A 21,027-nucleotide genomic window follows, 5' to 3' on the forward strand; every position below is an offset into this window, starting at 1 on the left:
TAAGGACAAAGTGTTGTAAGAAAGTGCTGTTGGAAGGTCTGTTCTGAAACCAAAGGTCGTGATGACCTTAGTTTGGTATATGTCGCAGCACCTCCTTGCACCAACATACCAATTCTTAAGTTCATGCATCAAACAGCGACTGCATTGTGCACTGGAATCTGTCAGATCGACAAGGCAAATGCCAGATTTGTTGAAGGAGAGGGAAAGGTAATGAATTCATCCTTTTTGGTGAGATAAGGTTATATCAACCCCTGAGAAAAGATTCTACAGTTACCAAACACTTGGTATGCCAGGGGCTTACTACAGTAAAAAGTACTTGGTAGTATAAAGGACTTCTATTTCAGTAATTGGTACAATTCCACTTTTAATATATCTGGAGTTAAAGCAAACTTAACACTCAATATCATCAACACATATCTATTACTAATGCTATGGTTTCCCATAATTCCAACACTGAGCCATCACTGTAGCACATATATTAAAATTATATCTTTAAAACGATTCCTTTCGCCTTTTTTTTTCTTCTCAATATGAAGGTTTTTCTGTCTCAATGACTGTTGAAATCTTCAATTAAAGTCTTAATATCTTCAAGTCCGTCTCGTTCCTCATAACAACATAAAACTTGATTAACTAGGAATAGTTTTCTTTTGTACATAGAGTCCTTCAAATAACGAGTCAAGATTCACATCGGAATAAGAATTCTGTTTCAACCATCGTGATGACACATCCTTCAGCTTGTTATAATTTGAAACAAATTCCTGAGACTTGATGTTCGCAAATTCTGAAACCAGAAAAAAGAAGAAACTTAGAAATCTCAAAATATCAGGAAAAAGCACATACGAATCACACTTTCAGGAAAACCACATTTTTATGCTTGAGCTGAATTTTGTTTGTAACACATTTTTCCATTGGTTTGTTTTTACAAAGGGACAACATTAAACTTATATTAAACAGTATCCCAGAGAGATCTTGGTGCCTACCATGGTTTGATCTCTTTATCTACCATGGTCTGATCTCTATATCTACCATGGTCTGATCTCTATATCTACCATGGTCTGATCTCTATATCTACCATGGTTTGATCTCTATCTACCATGGTTTGATCTCTATATCAGTTCTTTAAGAGTTGGGATATTTTCCCTTCTTTTCTCAGTTTTTGCTTAAAAAGTACAAGAAATTTGAAAATTACGAGAGGACAGCAGTCAAGTACACTAGAATGTCTGCAATTCTTTTTCAGTCCCAAAGTCAAAAGAATACAAAAACCTACACACGTGATTTGAGAAGATCCATCCAGTATTCCTGAAGACAGTGACAACAAACTTTCACAGTGAAAATCCATGACAGCCACCTATCGTCCATTTTGTTATTTTGATTAGTCCCAACATCAAAACAACACAACTAGGAACATATAATTTGAGAACAATCCATCCAATTCTCAAGTTATGATGATGAACAATGTTTCATTGTCCAAATTCACAAAGGCTGCTGATTGGCCCATCTAAACTAACTGAAAAGCATTTAGAAGATTTACCTCTATTTTCCCCTATTAGACCCACGAAGACAAGATGTATTGGTTATACAAAACAAGCCTGCTTCACAACCAACTGGGACAGAATCAAGGCATTCCCACAGACCAACGATTTTAAAGAATTTGCCCTACTTGGCCCCGCACCTCAACTCCCAGCCCAGGGGGTAGAGACCCAAAGTTTATACAAAACAGATTTCCCTTCACCCAAGGAGGAAAAGGACTGAAGAATTTGCTCTCTTTCCACTGTTGGGCCAGGCACCGAGATTTATTATACAAAACTGATTTCACTTTACCAAAGAATGCTCCAGATCAAATTTGGGTGAAATCCAGACTTTTTTACAGAAGTAGGATTTTAAAGAATTCGCTCTATTTTTGCTAATTGCCCCCCGACCAACCACTGATGCAAAATTTGTTTCCTTTCCCTCAATGATGCTTGAGACCAAATTGGTCAAAATCAGCCGAGACATTCATGACAAGCAGTGATTCAAAGGAACCAGTTGAAGGATGTCCGAACAGACACTGCAGTATCCCATAAGTTCACTTGGTCTTAAGGGCCAAGTCAGCTTACTATAAGAACGATTCATCCTATCCTTTTCTAGATATAAAGATGACAAAGTTTCATTGTCAAAATCCAAGATGGTCACCTGTCGACTATTCTGCTTTTCTGTTTTGTCCCAAAATCAAAATGGCACAAGTAGAGATCAAGAGGAACCTCCATATAAAGGATGATTTGAATATCCTGCCATCTTATCATGTTTGGCTAAAAATGTTAATTCTATATGATCTGTTAGGACCCAGCTTTGGATGAGAGTGTGCCCCAGAAACTGAATTCAGACACTACATTGCCCGACCATTGGTAATACAGCAGCTAACTATATCTGAATATGTTAAAGCCCCAGTATACGTAACATTCACCAAAAATTTAGTGTAGAATCACACATAATTATTGAGATATTCTCTAAGATGTAGTTAAAATTAAGTTATTCAAACAATAGTTACCATGACTTTCTGCATAAAGTATTGATATATGAGCAGTTGAAACTCGCTATTTGTAAACACACCTCCATTTTAAACACAGCGCCATTGAAATTACGATTGTTGCCGAACCACGTCGGAAAGTTCGTGACCTGATCTCGCGAGAGTTGAGGTTTCTACTTATAGTGAAAGCACATGCAGATATGTCTACGGTAAGTTTTTGTTTACAAACATTGTTTGCGAAGTCTTGTCGTAGACTTGAGATATTCTTGTGATAAACATTCAGTTTTTGGGAAATTATTAGAAGGAATATTTAGTTTAGAAATGATACGACGCACAATTATAACGTAAGAATTCAGAACTGGCCTGATGTATGATTGGAAAAAAAGTAAGCGACTGGTGAACGTCTGTACTGTGTTTGCCATGTTTACACACACAATGTATGAATTATTGTGGGTCCCACATTGTTTATTTTCCGATTTTTTCAATTTTTATTTAAATTGAAAACAGTCAGTTTTATTTTCTTTAATTAAAGGAAAGTATTTGTTTTGGTACATATATTACGGGGAAAATAAGATAAAGTTTGGTTTTTTTTATAGTGATTTTACGTATATTGGGGCTTTAAGCTGTTCCATTGAAACATCTAGGATTTACCTATTTAGAAAACTTACCTCTCTCTCTATCAGATAGTTGGTTCCTTGCCTTGTCGATGTCAAACACATGCTGGTAGAAACATAACTGGTTGTATAACATGGAGTCTGTATACTGAACATAAAAAAAACACCACGATTTCATATACATCCCAGTAAACAGCAACATACAGTGTTTAGATTTGAATAAAAACTACAATGTCATTCAACAAATAGCTTTACTTAAACAAAAAACTTGAGAGATATTCCTATCACACATGCTTCAACCAGCCCCTCGGGATATTTTGTACACTTACAGTAAATCTTGATATGTAGAACTCCTGTATGATAACAAATTAAATATACTGTATTATGAAGTCAACACAATATGTTTATTTGTATGTTGTAGTAGGTATTGTAACCATCTCATCAACATATATACAAACAACATGATATACATACACATGTATTCAAATGTCCTTTTTGACAAGCAGGACAGACTGGATGGCTTCTCTGGAAGATCAGTGGAAGTCTCCGCGTCACATGACCACATGTTGTGTCATCGCATTTCAACCAACCCTGAAGTCGTGAAACAGCTATTAACATGCATCATGTTGTAGTGATCAACTGATTAAAATATGGTCAACTTTGAAATCAGGGACTAATCATATAAAACAAAGTCTGAAATATATTCTTAATGTAATCTGCACTACCTCAGAAAATTATCTTATTTTGCATGCAACAAAGTCTGCATAAAATGTGTACTCAGAGTACCTAAATAGTTTTTGAAAGCTTTGTTTAATTCTGTTTTTAATTTAGAAAAAATATCACATATTGTCATTTTAATTAGAAATTAATTTCTTAATTTCTAAAGATGGCCTCATAAAACTGATAAAATCTATGATAGTCTGCATTGTATGTAGATCATAAAAAAATGTGAGCTTGGCCTGAGACACAATGTTGTATGTATGAAATGTTACTAAAATGTTTACACTTGAACTGCAAGCCTTTTATAAAGGGAGATAATACATTCAAACAATCATCAATGAAAATGTAAATGAAAATTTAATAGCCATCATGTATCTCTTTACCTCGTAATATTTACGGATGTGTTTGCGTATGGTGTTAACCAGCTGGTTGGCTATCTGTGGCACACTCTCATTTGGCGAGTTTTTACACTGAGGGTTCGGACACTTGGCGAGAGAACAATCAATTTCCTGTTCCTAACAAAACAAAACACCAATATGATTTTATCAGAAGTGATACAAATGACTACTGGAACTAAAATAACTGGCAAATTACTATCTCTCTTTGAAATTTCATCCTACTGGCAAAAGTATTCATGTATACCATATATTCACACTGTGAGTTATGTCCAAACGAATCTGAAAATCCTGTGAAAATTAGATATTGCCTCCATCATAATCAGAGATACAGACACTTAATAATGATGTCGCTGTTGTGATTTAAAATGACCGAGCAACATTTCACAACACCATGACAACAATGTCACTGTTGTGATACAAAATGACCCAGCAACATTTCCCAACACCATGACAACAACAATGATATCACTGTTGTGATTTAAAATGACCCAGCAACATTTCACAACACCATGACAACAATGTCACTGTTGTGATACAAAATGACCCAGCAACATTTCACAACACCATGACAACAACAATAATGTCACTGTTGTGATACAAAATGACCCAGCAACATTTCACAACACCATGACAACAACAATGATATCACTGTTGTGATTTAAAATGACCGAGCAACATTTCCCAACACCATGACAACAACAATGTAATTGTAACGGTTAACGACTCAATATGCATCCTTTTAATCAAGCCATTATGCTGCAGTCATACCTCCCAAATGTTTGGGGTTTCCGAAATAGAACAAGCAATCGCAAACTCTGTTTCTGAATATGCACAATGAATATCTGAGATCAGGAAAATCTACTGACGAAACCAGATAGAATACATGTATATTTTACTGACTTAGTGATGCAGTGCTACAATCTGACTGTAGATGTTTTTGTAAATATCTGCATTGTTCCATTTACACATTATACATGGAAAGATTTTACCTTTAAGTCTTAATGCTTTGAGAGCATCAGACACAAAATTGTCTTTCATATGTGAAAGCATTGGCATATAAGGCCAAAATCTGAGCATGAGCTTTTGTTCTTGTGTATAATGCAAACCACGTTTTTGAAAAAACAAAACTTTCCTTTAAAAAAAGTGTGCATTATACACTTATATTTACAGTAATACTGTATTGAGGACCATGTGTGTGGTGGACAGACAGCACACAAACGTAACACATCCAACTTTACTATGTTGGTGTCATGTCTAAATATTAATGCATTGTAAAACATGTAATGAATTCACTCAAATATGACTTTTTTACCTCCAAAAATATCACTCCTAATGAGGGAGGAGGAAGAAATATTTTACAGCACTTCTGTCCATATGACCCTAAACTAAATCCAACGAGAATACAACAAGTAATGAAGATTCTGTAGTCATTTCTCAACATCTCTTTGTCTATTATAAAACACATCAGAAATAAATTCATGTAATCTATTTGTGTGTTCAGATGCCCATACAATGTTACTATATTTCAGGTGTGATTGAAATCACACTTCTAAATTCCAAGAATTCCAAGTCCAGCTTCTCAACATCAATAATTTTAAGAGTTGCTGGACCATAAAATCAAGCAGATATTTTGTAAATGATGGATGTGTTGAGGTGCTCACTATGTGGTCTAACTATACACAAAGATTAATTAGAGGTGGACATAGACTCTGAAGTGAAATGTTGATGACACTGATGCTAGAAAAGTAATGAAATTTTCTTGCTTCTCCATCTTTTCATCACTGGAGAGACAAAATATCCTAAAGTATCATGGTTATACAAAATCTTTTATCTGAAGTTTAAAACCACAATTTGAGGAAATATGATCCTGGTTCTCAAGCAGAAATCCTAATATCTTACCGCTCCAGTAAACACACTATCAAAGATGATTTCTCGCCCACAGTTTATATTCAGACATTTAAACTTGAAGCGGTCACAATCCTTGAACTTTTCCTCATCGGACACATCTGTACCCCCCAGTAAGGCATCTTCTTCCTCCTCGTCCTGAGTACGACTTGTGTGCTTATATCCTGATGGGTCTAGTCCTACAGTCAGAACAGGATACACAGAATAACGAAGATTTTACAGAAAGAAAACAGGTTTAAACCAACAAAACATCAGCCTTCTCTCCAGCAGCACTCTACACTGAAAGCTATGTACAATTTCTCCTGAAATGTGCCAAGGTTAACATACCTAAACTTTACAGGCACCATGCCTACATGATTGGAGAAAAATGTAATGTTATTCTTCAAGTGAGGAGATATGTAAGGGTTTCCTGTCATTTTGAGAAAATTCACATTTTTGAGGTAAGAAAAACACTCCAGCAATGGAATAGGGCTGAAAAATCACTGTGGGGAGATACACGACTTTTGAACTCGATATTTCATCCTCTAAAAAGTTGCTCACAGAGAAAAGTTTGAGACGACTTACCTAGACATTCAGCCAGATGGGCAGCATCTGTACCCTCTATAGGGTCACAGAGGCGGGATACTACAGGATGAACTTGGTGGGCCAGATAATACTTGGCATCTGAATAGAGACATATAAATAGAATTTTAGCATTTCTTTATACAAATATATACATCAAGTAGACAAGGACTCAAAAAGTTCAAACATGGCTGAGAGAAAACTCAGTATAGACACAACAGAACATCTCAATGTGGTCCTTTATTACAAACGATTAAAGTATGGTATCTTTAAATCAATTGTCTCACTATAATAGAAGTAAGATTTGACTTATATTAATCAACTAACATTCAATTAGAGAAGAAGATATTATAAAATACTTACCAACTGTAAGTGTGTCACTTTTTGCCAGTTCCTCGGGATGATAGGCTCGCTGTGAAGCTGCCAAAGTGGAACCATCCTGTAAATATGAAAGGTGAATAATGGGAAATAACTCTGACCACCAGCACAATGTATAATGTAGAGTGGCAGAGAAAATCTAGGAAGTGAGGGTAGGTACACATTATCCCCTCCTCCACATCAGGTATTATTTTGTTATATAACTTTATAATGGGGGTATAAATTCAGGCTTTACTTTGACAAGTAATATGTTACCTGACAGATGATATATGGTACGGTGTCTCCAGCCCTCATCTTCTTGCCTCCCTTGCTATTGAATCTCATGGCCACCTGCACATGAGGTAGACTTTTCTTGTCTGGATAGTCTTCTGGGTTTTTTGTTAATGCCTGATATCAATAAGGCAAATCATGAGATAAGTTAGCAATGTTTATTTTATTCTTTCCCCTCAACCCCTCAAGATTCCAAAACTAGTTCCCTTGTCCACAAAACACTACCAGGAAGTGTTACATTTTACTTATGACAAATAGTAACTTTAACTCCATTTAAGTAAATCTCTATTTCTTGTAGAAATACAGTAACTCTGAAAAGGCTGTAAGATTTCATCCTAATTCTGTTCTAGAGAACAAGAGAGTATCCCGGATGTGGACTATTAGTAATTATTTCTGAATCATTAACTTGTACCTTTTTTATGTAGAAAAGTATCCCGGAGGTGGACCATTATTTCTGAATCATTAACTAGTACCTTTGTTATGTAGAAAATTATCCTGGAGGTGGACCATTATTTCTGAATCATTAACTTGTACTTTTGTTATGTAGAAAAGTATCCTGGAGGTGGACCATTATTTCTGAATCATTAACTAGTACCTTTGTTATGTAGAAAAGTATCCTGGAGGTGGACCATTATTTCTGAATCATTAACTTGTACTTTTGTTATGTAGAAAAGTATCCTGGAGGTGGACCATTATTTCTGAATCATTAACTTGTACTTTTGTCATGTAGAAAAGTATCCTGGAGGTGGACCATTATTTCTGAATCATTAACTTGTACCTTTGTTATGCAGAAAAGTATCCTGGAGGTGGACCATTATTTCTGAATCATTAACTTGTACTTTTGTTATGTAGAAAAGTATCCTGGAGGTGGACCATTATTTCTGAATCATTAACTAGTACTTTTGTTATGTAGAAAAGTATCCTGGAGTTGGACCATTTTTTCTGAATCATTAACTTGTACCTTTGTTATGTAGAAAAGTCCGACTGGTAACTGGTTGTCCTTCACCTTCTCTCCAACTTCCATCAATTTGTTGTGAATATTCTCCACAACTGTTTCTTTGGACTCGCCAGAAAGGATCTGATCAACAACAAAGCTGAAACACAATATGTATACATATTAAACAATGTATTTATTGTTGAGCATCTGAAAATGAATAATGAAAGCACTAATGCACTCACCTGGTATATATATATATATATCAATCAAATATCATGCCTCTTTTCCCTTTAATTCATAAAATGCCATTTAAATGTTTTTAAAAATTTGACCCCTGTGGCCTTGAACATAGGTCAAGGTCATTGCTCTTAACAAACTTTGTTGGGCTTCATCCTAGGAATATACCAGCCAAATATCTTTCCTTTAAGCCTTTTAGTTCATAAGAAATCATTTAAAGGTTTAACCAAAGGTATTTTCTTTTCGCAAACTTTATCAGACTTCATCCTCGGAACATACCAGCTAATTATCAAAACATTTGTTCCCTTGGTACCTTCGGGCCAGGTAAGCTACAAATGATTATCAACAAAAGTTGGATTTCTTTAAGATACTTCAGACAAACATTAATGCACTAACATATTCACTTTCATGAGAGAATCTTTATCTTTCATTTTTGAAGAGATACTGAAAAATTCTTACAACAAAATTCCTGATATTTCACTCTCAATGCTTTTAGACTCATTCTTCTAAAGACATAAGCTCTACTCACTTTCCCGCTTCCTTCGCCAAGTCTGACCAGTCCCGTCTCACGATATCCAGACCTTTCAGTTCTCGATGTGTTGTATATTTACCGTCTCCACCCTTGGTCACATTTAATGCTGCATATTTTTTCTTTTTGAGGAGAAGCATGGACTGGAAAACGCCATCTATGTCGATTTCTAGAAGCCGGTAAAGTTTGTTTACCTCACCTTTCACCTGTACAAAAGGTCATTAGATAGGTCATTTGATAATTTCCCAACCTCAACTGCATCTAGTTATCAATAAAGACTGGTTTGTCGAGTCTTTTTCCATCATATGTACAAATATTATCACAGTTAGAAAGTCAGTTAAAAAGTAATAAAGCTAGCCCCTGTCAAATAGAAATACCAGCCATAGTCAAGGTCAAACAGAAATATCAGCCATAGTCAAGGTCAAACAGAAATATTGGTCATAGTCAAGGTCAAACAGAAATATTGGTCATAGTCAAGGTCAAACAGAAATATTGGCCATAGTCAAGGTCAAACAAATATTGGCCATAGTCAAGGTCAAACAAATATTGGCCCTAGTCAAGGTAAAACAGAAATACCAGCCATAGTAAAGGCCAAACAGAAATACTGGTCATAGTCAAGGTCAAACAGAAATATTGGCCAGTCAAGGTCAAACCGAAATATTGGCCATAGTCAAGGTCAAACAGAAATATCAGCCATAGTCAAGGTCAAACAGAAATATTGGTCATAGTCAAGGTCAAACAGAAATACTGGCCATAGTCAAGGTCAAACAGAAATATTGGTCATAGTAAAGGTCAAACAAATATTGGCCATAGTCAAGGTCAAACTGAAATACCAGCCATAGTAAAGGTCAAACAGAAATATCAGCCATAGTAAAGGTCAAACAGAAATATCAGTCATAGTAAAGGTCAAACAGAAATATCAGCCATAGTAAAGGTCAAACAGAAATATCAGCCATAGTAAAGGTCAAAAAGAAATATCAGCCATAGTAAAGGTCAAAAAGAAATATCGGCTAAAGTCAAGGTCTAAATATATCAATCAGTTTCAAATATCTTAAAATCAAAACTGACCACCTGGAAGAGAAACATCTTTTCCATCTGTATAATTGATTTAAAATGTTCAACAAGAGTGCCGTGGACACAATATACGCCACCACAAAATCAGCAACAGAGAAAAAGTTGAAAATGTCATTAATCTTACAGAAATCCATGAACCGTAAAATCGCCATTTCCAGCACATCCACCCATTGTAGTAGTGACATTGAGCAATTTTTTGTGAAAATCTGATCATCAGTTTAGGAGGATTTACATCCACAAGGCTCCACTATGAGCAAGCTACAGACACAAAGTTGAAAATGGCATAAATCTTACAAAATTCAATGAACCATAAAATCGCCATTTTCAGCACATCCACACATTGTAGTAGTGACACTGAGCAAGTTTCGTGAAAATCTGATGATTATTTTAGGAGGAGTTGGGTTTACAAGAAGTGGAGGTATGGACGGACAGACGGAGAAGATGACGCCAATATACGACCGCCTCTGGCGGTGTATAAAAACATTAATGTGTCCCTTCACTTGTACAAGATGAGAATGATCTTTCATAAAAGTAATTCTAGAATCATAAATATAGAACTTCTGTAATAGCTGTATACAGCTGGGCTTGAAGGCAGGTGGATATCATGATAGGAAAGTATGACAATAGTTATAGACAAAACACCATTTCAACAGTCAGGTGGAAATCATGACATAGACTTGCAGGAAAGTATGATAATAGTTATAGACAAACTGTGTGGGTGGTCAGGATAAAACCTTCTGCCTTCTGACATCCCCCTTACCCCTACATCTAATTCTGGAACAGCCCTTATCATTGATCCAGTACCTTGTTGCCAAGTTTAAACACCACATCCAGATCTGTACAGTTGGTGTTAACCATAATGGAATCTGTGTCACCATAGATCACGTCTAGGTTCATCTGTCAACCAGAACATTTTAGCATTAGTTATCTTCATAATAATGTCTGGTGGAGCATCAGATTTTAATAACCCTGTTACATGGACAGGAATTTTATTTCTGTCAATAGTGAGTAAAATGTGTTCTTTGGAAGACATAAAGTAGTAATATGATATACAATTTTCTTCGAAATCCAATACTGAACATAAAACAGAATTATTGACTAGTATATTAACATACAATTTTTTGTATATTATTGTATTAATTTATCACTGAATTTAAATTTCATAGCTAAAAAATATTATCTCACTCCTTGAACTAAATCCTTGGTTTTCATCAGAATCTGTAAAAAAGCAAGATTATCATTGTAAGCATCAGACAGTATCAAGAATGTGGTTACTTTGTAAGGTGAACTAAATACAGGCAGACAATGGCAATGATTTACAGTACTTATAGATGTGAACGGATGACCTTCTTACAGATGTATGGGAAGGACTCACAGGACCTAAAGATGTAAGGGGATGACTTGCAGTAATAAGAGACATGAGGAGATGATGTATATATATTTAATTTATAATATAATTTTTTCACAAGAGTAACATTTGTATTTGTATATTGAAGTAAGGGAGGTAATTGTAAATCTTATTGTTCTTATTTGTCTCCCTTGTTAACAAGAAACACGAATTAGAAGACAAAAAAAAAAAAAAAAGAAGAAGATGCTTGGAGTTTGCCTCCGGTCTTAATTAATTCCCTGTGAACTCACAGCAACAATAGAGACTCAAAGTACTCAAAGAGATGTAAGGCGACAATTAGAAACACAAATTGATGACTCAAAGTACTCAGAGATGTAAGGCGACAATTAGAAACACAAATTGATGACTCAAAGTACTCAGAGATGTAAGGCGACAATTAGAAACACAAATTGATGACTCCCAGCAATGGCTGATGAACTGATGTGTTGTTAATTCTACTTACTTCTCGTCCTTTTCCTGTAATGAGAGCTGCCAGAGGTTTTGCGTAGAACCTTGAGAATGTGAAGCCTAGACAGCCATACATACTGTTGGCTGTTAATTTCAGGGCCTTCTGACGGATATCATACTGGAAAAGATCACATCTTACTCAATGTCAATTTTCAGGACATAGAATCTTATCTGATAATTTACACTCAGAGGTAGTCTTACCTAGAATCATAAGGACTTAGGAGTGCATTTCTGATTTTAATCATCATCATCTTTATCTAAATCAGATGTCGAAAATACTTGATTTGACCAATCACAGAAAAAGCATTGTGAATATTTAGTCTGAACTGAAATTTCTAAATGGCATAAAATTTAGATGCTTAACGAAACAAAATCTCTCTGTGAAAATTTAACTACTTTCTAAATAGTGTATATCATGGTTCAAAATCTCTCTGTGACAAGTGAACTGCTTTCTAACTTCTGTGTATCATGGCTGATAGGCAATCATCCTTTACCTGTGTATACTGATCGTGAGAAATGTCGCCTTTCATTAACTGTTTCACTTGTCGTCTGCTCTCGACCAATTTTCTAATCTCTGTTGGAAGGATACCTGGTTCCAGGTCTGGTTCTGGTAACTCAGCAAACATATCATCTTCTCCTTCCTGTAAGTTAGGTGATGTTCAAAAGATCAATCGCCGTTATGATCTCTGTATATGGCTAACATCAAAAGTCATTACGGCACAACTCATACTGGTCGAGATGATAAGTAAGAATAATTTGTGAAATTTGGGGAATTCAAGTAACAGCAAGGGTCACCTTAAGACAAAATTGATTCACACAAGTGAAATTGAAACTGGAAATAAATCACCTAAGGTACTGTTACGTCTGATAAGTGTCATCGAAATATGCTGTACATGGAAAATTGTAACTTACAGACATTGAAATTGACTTGTATCACACTTACTGTATTTATCACTCTAATACAGGTGATATATAGATGTACAGTTAAGCAACCATTACATGCAACATGGCACAGAGAATAATAAACATCATGGTCTAGTCTCTGTTTACAGCTAATGAATAATCAGCCACAGAGAATAATAAACATCATGGTCTAGTCTCTGTTTACATCTAATGAATAATCAGCCACAGAGAATAATAAACATCATAGTCTAGTCTCTGTTTACATCTAATGAATAATCAGCCACAGAGAATAATAAACATCATGGTCTAGTCTCTGTTTACATCTAATGAATAATCAGCCACAGAGAATAATAAACATCATGGTCTAGTCTCTGTTTACAGCTAATGAATAATCAGCCACAGAGAATAATAAACATCATGGTCTAGTCTCTGTTTACATCTAATGAATAATCAGCCACAGAGAATAATAAACATCATGGTCTAGTCTCTGTTTACAGCTAATGAATAATCAGCCACAGAGAATAATAAACATCATGGTCTAGTCTCTGTTTACAGCTAATGAATAATCAGCCACAGAGAATAATAAACATCATGGTCTAGTCTCTGTTTACAGCTAATGAATAATCAGCCACAGAGAATAATAAACATCATTATGATATTTGTCCTAGTCTCTGATCTACAAAGAATTATGAACTGATTGACAAGTCTGTTAGGAGTCATACATTCACACTGAATAGTTGAATATACAAGAGACACAAATTTCAAGAATGTACTTACATTTTTCTGTCTTTCCTTGTCCAAGCGTTTCACAGTCGTGAAACAGATGTTATACTCCTGGATGATAGAGGGGTACAAACTGTTGAAATCCAGAAGTAGGATGAACTTGTCGTAAAAACCTATAAAACCAAGTGTGCCAGCTTAAGTAAGACCAGGACTTACATCACTACAACCTGTGTGATATATACTACCTAAGGACATGATAGACCATCACTACAACCTGTGTGATACGTACTACCTGAGGACATGATAGACCATCACTACAACCTGTGTGATACGTACTACCTGAGGACATCACTACAACCTGTGTGATACGTACTACCTGAGGACATCACTACAACCTGTGTGATACGTACTACCTGAGGACATCACTACAACCTGTGTGATACATACTACCTGAGGACATCTCTACAACCTGTGTGATACATATTACTTGAGGACATCACTACAACCTGTGTGATACTAGGTAAGGATATCATAGATTCTGGGATCCAGATTACAAACTACATTTGAATGTTTACTCCATACGTCCCTTGGATTCCAGAACTATACCTGTAAATCTAGATAACATACCTCGTTTAGGTTCCAACACCAGGCCACCTGCGTATGCTGGCTTTCGGCGTCCCTTTGTTGGAGCCTTCTCTTCGCCATCTTCCTCCTCCACTGTTGCCTAGTAGAATTGATATGTTTATGTCTTCAGTTGTACAATCCTAGACATATATACCTCAGGAACTTCAGGATCTAATCTACTGTAAATCTGTTATACTCCAGGATATTTTATTCTACAAATTTACATCTTCAGACATATTCGTAAATACGTGATTTTGTGAATGCTGATCTAGAAATGACTTTAAATTCACAAATGACGAGTTATTAGAGGTACAGACTCTTCAAGACTTTGGTACCGGTAACCAAACTATTATGGATGCCATCCAGAATTATTTGTGTACAGATAATCGAGACAGATTTAAATTTGCAACCGACTCTCCTTGTATATAAACGTGAAAATAAATCCCACATGAAATATAAGTGATTTTTAGTAGAAAGATACTTCACCTACTTGATAATAAAATGAAATGTACCCCAGTTGCAAGATTCTATTTATAACATATTTCATCTTTATTAGAAAATTAGTGAAAACAGCATATACAAAAACTGATTAATGAGCTGAACAGGACACTTCCTCGTGAATCATCTTTTATAAACATCACTATAACGTCATTATCTGTGTTATCACTGTGTTACACTATTTAAGACATGGTGTATTACAAGGCAGGTTAAAATGTAATCGACTGAACACTTACTGTAGCAACTTTTTTCTTGTACTCTTTATCCGGGACAATGAAGTTTTTCTCTGTGAAGGCATGAAGTAGTAGATATTCATTCCTCTCTGATCTTCCTCCCATCAGTGTTCTTGTCTAAACAGTCAAACTTCCCTAAGTCATACTTCATTAATAACATGACTATATAATGTGTAACTTGATTTGTAACTTGACTATATAATGTGTAACTTGATTTGTAACTTGACTATATAATATTAACTTGATTTGTAACTTGACTATATAATGTGTAACTTGATTTGTAACTTGACTATATAATGTGTAACTTGATTTGTAACTTGACTATATAATATTAACTTGATTTGTATCTTGACTATATAATGTGTAACTTGATTTGTAACTTGACTATATGTGTAACTTGATTTGTAACTTGACTATATGTGTAACTTGATTTGTAACTTGACTATATAATATTAACTTGATTTGTAACTTGACTATATAATGTGTAACTTGATTTGTAACTTGACTATATAATGTGTAACTTGATTTGTAACTTGACTATATAATGTGTAACTTGATTTGTAACTTGACTATATAATATTAACTTGATTTGTAACTTGACTATATAATATGTAACTTGATTTGTAACTTGACTATATGTGTAACTTGATTTGTAACTTGACTATATAATATTAACTTGATTTGTAACTTGACTATATAATGTGTAACTTGACTATATAATGTGTAACTTGATTTGTAACTTGACTATATAATATTAACTTGATTTGTAACTTGACTATATAATATTAACTTGATTTGTAACTTGACTATATAATATGAAACTTGATTTATTACTTGACTATATGTGTAACTTGATTTATGATATTATATTATCTGTGGCTTTACCATTAAAAACAGATCAGTTACATTATACAGTTGTGATTGAGATTAACTGATCTAAGACAGGTTTGATATTATATAATTGACCAGGACATACAATGGATAGGTGAAATATTTAATCAATAATGACTATATAACCTCAATACTTTACTGACAATATTGTACAGAGTAACACAACTTTCTTACTGTTAGAATGACAAAGATTCTAAACCTGATCAAAATGTCAGCAGTATCTCTATTGGAGATATTCTACAGAAACTTCACCATTATTACCTTCAACTCTTCAGTTTGAATATTTGTATTGAAAAGCCATCTACACATTTTGAGCAGCATAAAAAACTACAACACCACTACATCACAGAAGTATTTACTTCTATTCACAGCTTGAAAATCTGCCAGGAATTTAAAGACACATACCATTACATTTCCACAGATGTTTGTGATTTGCAGAGCCAAAGGCAGGACATTCAGTTCGTACATTATCCCCAGAATTAACGTAGAGTCAACTAGGGTCAGTTCCACCAACTGTAGCAAGTGTTTTGTTGTCCTGGAATACAAAGAAAACATGTATATAGTTGCTGTAAATAAAAAATTCTTCAAAGCATGGAAAGTGTGTGCAGGGTTCTGTTCCCAATGTACCTAAACTGTATTGATTGTACAACATTTGTAGAACAAGCTTTAATTTTATACTTAATCACTCTAGTTGGCCCAAATGGAAGTGGGCGTTAGGTCTTTCTGTGGGAGACAACTAGAGTATCTACAAGGTCAGGCAGGTGACCTTCGTACCTTTTCACGTCCTTTCCAGGAATCGCTTATCTTGATCATCATCATTTCAAAGCTGTTACTTACTGGTACATATTTTTCACTTGTTCGTAGTCAAGCTCCATACGTTTTTGTTTAAGTATCACATTTGCAAGCTCAGTGAGATCGTAGCTTCGACTGCGAATGAGCTCTCTAGAAGAGATCTTAACATCGCACAAGAGACGGCCACAGGTGATATATTTGTCGGTGATTCCACGCCCTCCAGGATGAGTCTACAAGTGTAGAGAAGGCATTAGAATTACTGGTAATTAATAACCCATTTCATGTCAAAACCCATTTTATACTTTTGCAATATGCTCTCTTTCCACTCAAATAATATCATGATTTTCAAACTAGAACTTTTGATTGACTGTGAATAGTACAGACCACTGCAGATAAAGAGGACATCATATCTGGTGATCTTGTTGGTTTTTTTTGTAACAAGCAACGAAAAAGTTGCATATATGATTTTGTTGTTGCAAGCTTTCTATCTACTTGGTTAAATCCACAGAAACAGGTGATTTTACAGAAAATAATTTGTCTATTTTGATCACATACTTTTTGCTGTGGAAATTTTGGTTTTTTGTTTCCGTACCCAATTCAAATTTCACTTGTCGCTACAGATAGTGATTTTCAGGTCATTCTTTTACGTATATCAGAGCGCATGGCCGTAGTTCTTCATCATTAGATTGTTCATTTGTTGTCTTCTTTTTGTTGTGTGCACAATATAAATGTATTCCTGTTTGACAATAAACTGTGCTCAGCTGTTTATATTTCTTAGTTTTTAACAGTTTGTTTTACTTGCCACCAATGCCTCAGAAGAATCCCGAGTTCACCATTTTGTTGTCAGCGCAAACAACCTGAGAGTTTAACTGATTTCTGAGAATTTTGTTATAACAAATGAATACACTTGAAAGACACGAGAATTATCACCATAATTGTATGTTTAACACCGATATATTAGATAAACATTTCGTCTACCAATTCCTTCATACGACTACCAATTCCTTCATACGACTACGCCTAACTAGGGAGTAACACAAATGTGTTTCATGACATCTCAAGATGTCATAAAGGAATCAGGTGCACAGTTTTGTGACATCTTAGGAAACGGGCACATTTTTGTGACATCTCAAGATGTCATAAAGTAAACAGAGGCACACTTTCGTGACATCTGAAGACGTCATGAAGGAAACGGGCACAGTTTCGTGACATCTCAAGATGTCATAAAGGAAATGGGCACAGTTTCGTGACATCTCAAGATGTCATGAAGGAAACGGGCACATTTTTGTGACATCTCAAGATGTCATAAAGTAAACAGAGGCACACTTTCGTGACATCTGAAGACGTCATGAAGGAAACGGGCACAGTTTCGTGACATCTCAAGATGTCATAAAGGAAATGGGCACAGTTTCGTGACATCTCAAGATGTCATGAAGGAAACAGGGGCACAGTTTCGTGACATCTCAAGATGTCATAAAGGAAATGGGCACATTTTCGTGACATCTCAAGACATCATAATACAGAAAGAGGTAACAGTTAACAGACCTCTTTGAGCCAATCTGTAGAAACACCCTATGACACTACTGAGCACAATATGAAAGAGGATTGGAAAATACAAAATCACAGATAAATTTGTTGCCAGTGATATAGGTTGTGTTGGTATACTTAATTAGTGATTTCCATAAGAATAGACATCAATCAGGTACCTACCGAAAGTTTGGGCATTTTTGTCCTCTTAAGACGGCCAAGCTTAGACCAGTGAGGAATCTTGTTGGCGTTGATTCTGTGGAGCAACACGTCCAGATCAAACCCATAGATGTCGTGGCCCTGTAAAATCATTACTCCAGTCCTAAACAACATCTAAATCTCGATCGCGTAGTGACGTTCTCCTAACAGATTACAATACAGGTATATGTGCTGTCTTTTTTATAAATGATTTGTTATAATCAATTAAGAATTGATTTACAATTAAATTCCGGTTAGCAAGCTAGAGGAAATTGTAAGATTTATGCACACTTGGTTTGTCCATCTTATACTTATATATATTTCTTATTTGACAAACAAAAATTTCAGTTTAGTGTAAATTGGCATTCTATGCATACCCAATTGGTATTTCAAGGGGATGAGAAAACAGAAATTTAAAATCACATAGTTATCTCAACAAATTTATCAATTTTAAAATTTCCAAGGGGATGAGAAAAGAGAAATTTAAAATCACATACAGTTATTTCAACAAATTTATCAATTTTAATATTTCCAAGGGGATGAGAAAAGAGAAATTTAAAATCACATAGTTATCTCAACAAATTTATCAATTTTAAAATTTCCAAGGGGATGAGAAAAGAGAAATTTAAAATCACATAGTTAATTCAACAAATTTATCAATTTTAATATTTCCAAGGGGATGAGAAAAGAGAAATTTAAAATCACATAGTTATTTCAACAAATTTATCAATTTTAAATTTCCAAATTGATTTTTTTCAATTATATTTGATCTGATGGTCAAGTTACCACTGCAGAGTGTAAACATGGGATCTTAAACACTGTATATGTAATATTCCTTACCACTACAACATCAGGGTCAATCTTATGAATTTTGGCAAGCATGTATCCTAGAAGAGCCCGTTCGTTGGGGAACATTTCCATTTTCATATTGCAACTCTGTAAAGTAAAAAACTTCTTTACACATGTCGAGACATTTCATAATTTTGCAAGTGCCATTTTACTCCTTTTTAGTTTAAACCATATTTTATTTCATTCATTTTTATGTATACATAATATGCATAATTAATATAAGGATTCAGAAAAAAGTATTACATACTTATATGAATCTGTCTCCTTAAATAATGACAAGCAGGTGACAACACTAAAAACTTTACAACATACTTAGTAAGAAATATGTTTGAAATAGACAAGTGATAAACTTTGTAAATATATGAAGGAAAGAAAGACGGAGAGTGAAAGAAAGAGAGAGAGGAGGGGGCAGGGGAGAAAGGGGGATAATGAAGTGTTTTAATACCATTATGATACTAAACTGTAGTTGCTACATTGTACATAATTACATATTGTACATCAATTAAACATACGCAAATGTGTTAGTTCACACAACTCTCTGGGATCAATGAGGTAGCACTATTAATTTGCGAAACGTTTGGTTTTAGAAATAAAATATTGTATACAACGGAAAACGTTTTCATTTTCATTGATAGTTAGATTTGGATCTCCGTACAAAAGCATGTCGAGTGTGTAATTTTCGGGCAAATTTAAAAAACATCCATTTCTTATGTCTGTATAATTAGAACAAAATAGAAGAAAATGTTCAGTAGTTTCGTGTGACTGTCTACAGGAGCAATAAGGACTATCGACAAGATTACGACTAAACAGGTGGGCATTTAAAGAACTGCAGGACATCCTTATCCTAGCGTGATGAACCTGGTCAAGACGATTCCCAAAATTATAATAAGGAGGGACAGTACGGGAGTGTCTGTGTAGGTAGTTTTTCAGATTACTTATAGAGGGGTTATTTTTTACTAGTGGTGGTAGCGAGTTCCAAAGGTCGATAGAAGAAGGAAGAAAAGATTTCTTAAATAAATTAGTTTTACAAAATACATTACTCAGATTATCAGCATCACGTGTATTATATTGATGAGCGTCGGTTCTGCGCTGAGGAAGTAGTTGTGAGAGATATGGGGGAGAGAGACCAAAAATCATTTTGTGTATTTGAACTGTTTTCTTAACATTGCGTCTATATTGTAGACTATCCCACCCAGTTTCCTCATAAAGCTTAGCATGACTAGTTAGTTTAGTCCCACCCGTCATAATTCTAGCAGCTTCAAGCTGAATATTCTCCAAAGACTGACATTGTTGAATAGTTAAGTTATCCCAGACCATATCGCCATATTCTAGAATAGGTCTGATAAATGAAAAATACAAAGTTTGTAGAGAGTTTCTGTCTATTTTGAACTTAAATTTCCGTAAAACAGCGAGTTTATTAGAGGCTTTCTTTATCATAAAGTTAATATGTTCAGACCAAGTACCATCATGAGAGAAGAAGAGTCCTATATGTTTGTGATGTTTGACCTCATTAACAGGAACGTCATTCATAAGTAAAGGTGGGTGATGGGGCTTATTGAGTTTTCTACTAATCAGAAGAGATTCAGTTTTATCAGGGTTAAAAGTAACCAACCATTTTTCAGACCAGGCATATATTTTCCTTAAACTGTCATTCAGTAAGTCTGCACATTGAAGCGGAGTATCTACTATAGCATAAAGTGAAGTGTCGTCGGCAAATAGTTTTATTATTGCGTTAATGTCGTCAACTATGTCATTTATAAAAATTAGAAACAGTAGAGGGCCTAGTATTGACCCCTGGGGAACAC

At 34.9% G+C, this 21,027-nt stretch overlaps 1 protein-coding gene across 1 annotated transcript; it reads right to left on the reverse strand.

The window, feature by feature from the left end:
• Positions 1-599: 599 nt before the first annotated feature.
• Positions 600-19,300, reverse strand: LOC132552070 (DNA polymerase alpha catalytic subunit-like). Its single transcript, XM_060216212.1, has 21 exons — positions 19,214-19,300; positions 18,359-18,475; positions 16,694-16,878; positions 16,262-16,391; positions 14,969-15,082; positions 14,238-14,334; positions 13,665-13,783; positions 12,479-12,625; positions 11,980-12,102; positions 11,315-11,347; positions 10,934-11,026; positions 9,056-9,261; positions 8,314-8,446; positions 7,338-7,469; positions 7,068-7,143; positions 6,708-6,806; positions 6,138-6,322; positions 4,224-4,355; positions 3,595-3,711; positions 3,175-3,268; positions 600-781 (listed from the first exon to the last, which is right to left on the reverse strand). The coding sequence occupies exons 1-21, from the start codon at positions 19,298-19,300 to the stop codon at positions 627-629; spliced, it is 2,574 nt and encodes an 857-aa protein (XP_060072195.1). The 3' UTR covers positions 600-626.
• Positions 19,301-21,027: the final 1,727 nt, after the last annotated feature.

The sequence above is a fragment of the Ylistrum balloti genome, unplaced genomic scaffold, assembly GCF_031769215.1.
Source record: "Ylistrum balloti isolate Yb309-2 unplaced genomic scaffold, AGI_CSIRO_Ybal_v1 Utg370234, whole genome shotgun sequence".
Taxonomy (NCBI): Eukaryota; Metazoa; Mollusca; class Bivalvia; order Pectinida; family Pectinidae; genus Ylistrum; species Ylistrum balloti.

Coding starts and splice junctions, on each gene's coding strand:
- LOC132552070 (XM_060216212.1), bottom strand. CDS start 19,300: ATGAAAATGGAAATGTTCCCCAACGAACGGGCTCTTCTAGGATACATG. Junction 7,470..8,313: donor GACTTTTCTACATAACAAAG/GTACAAGTTAAT, acceptor TATTGATATCAG/GCATTAACAAAAAACCCAGA. Junction 6,323..6,707: donor CCATCTGGCTGAATGTCTAG/GTAAGTCGTCTC, acceptor TTCTGACTGTAG/GACTAGACCCATCAGGATAT.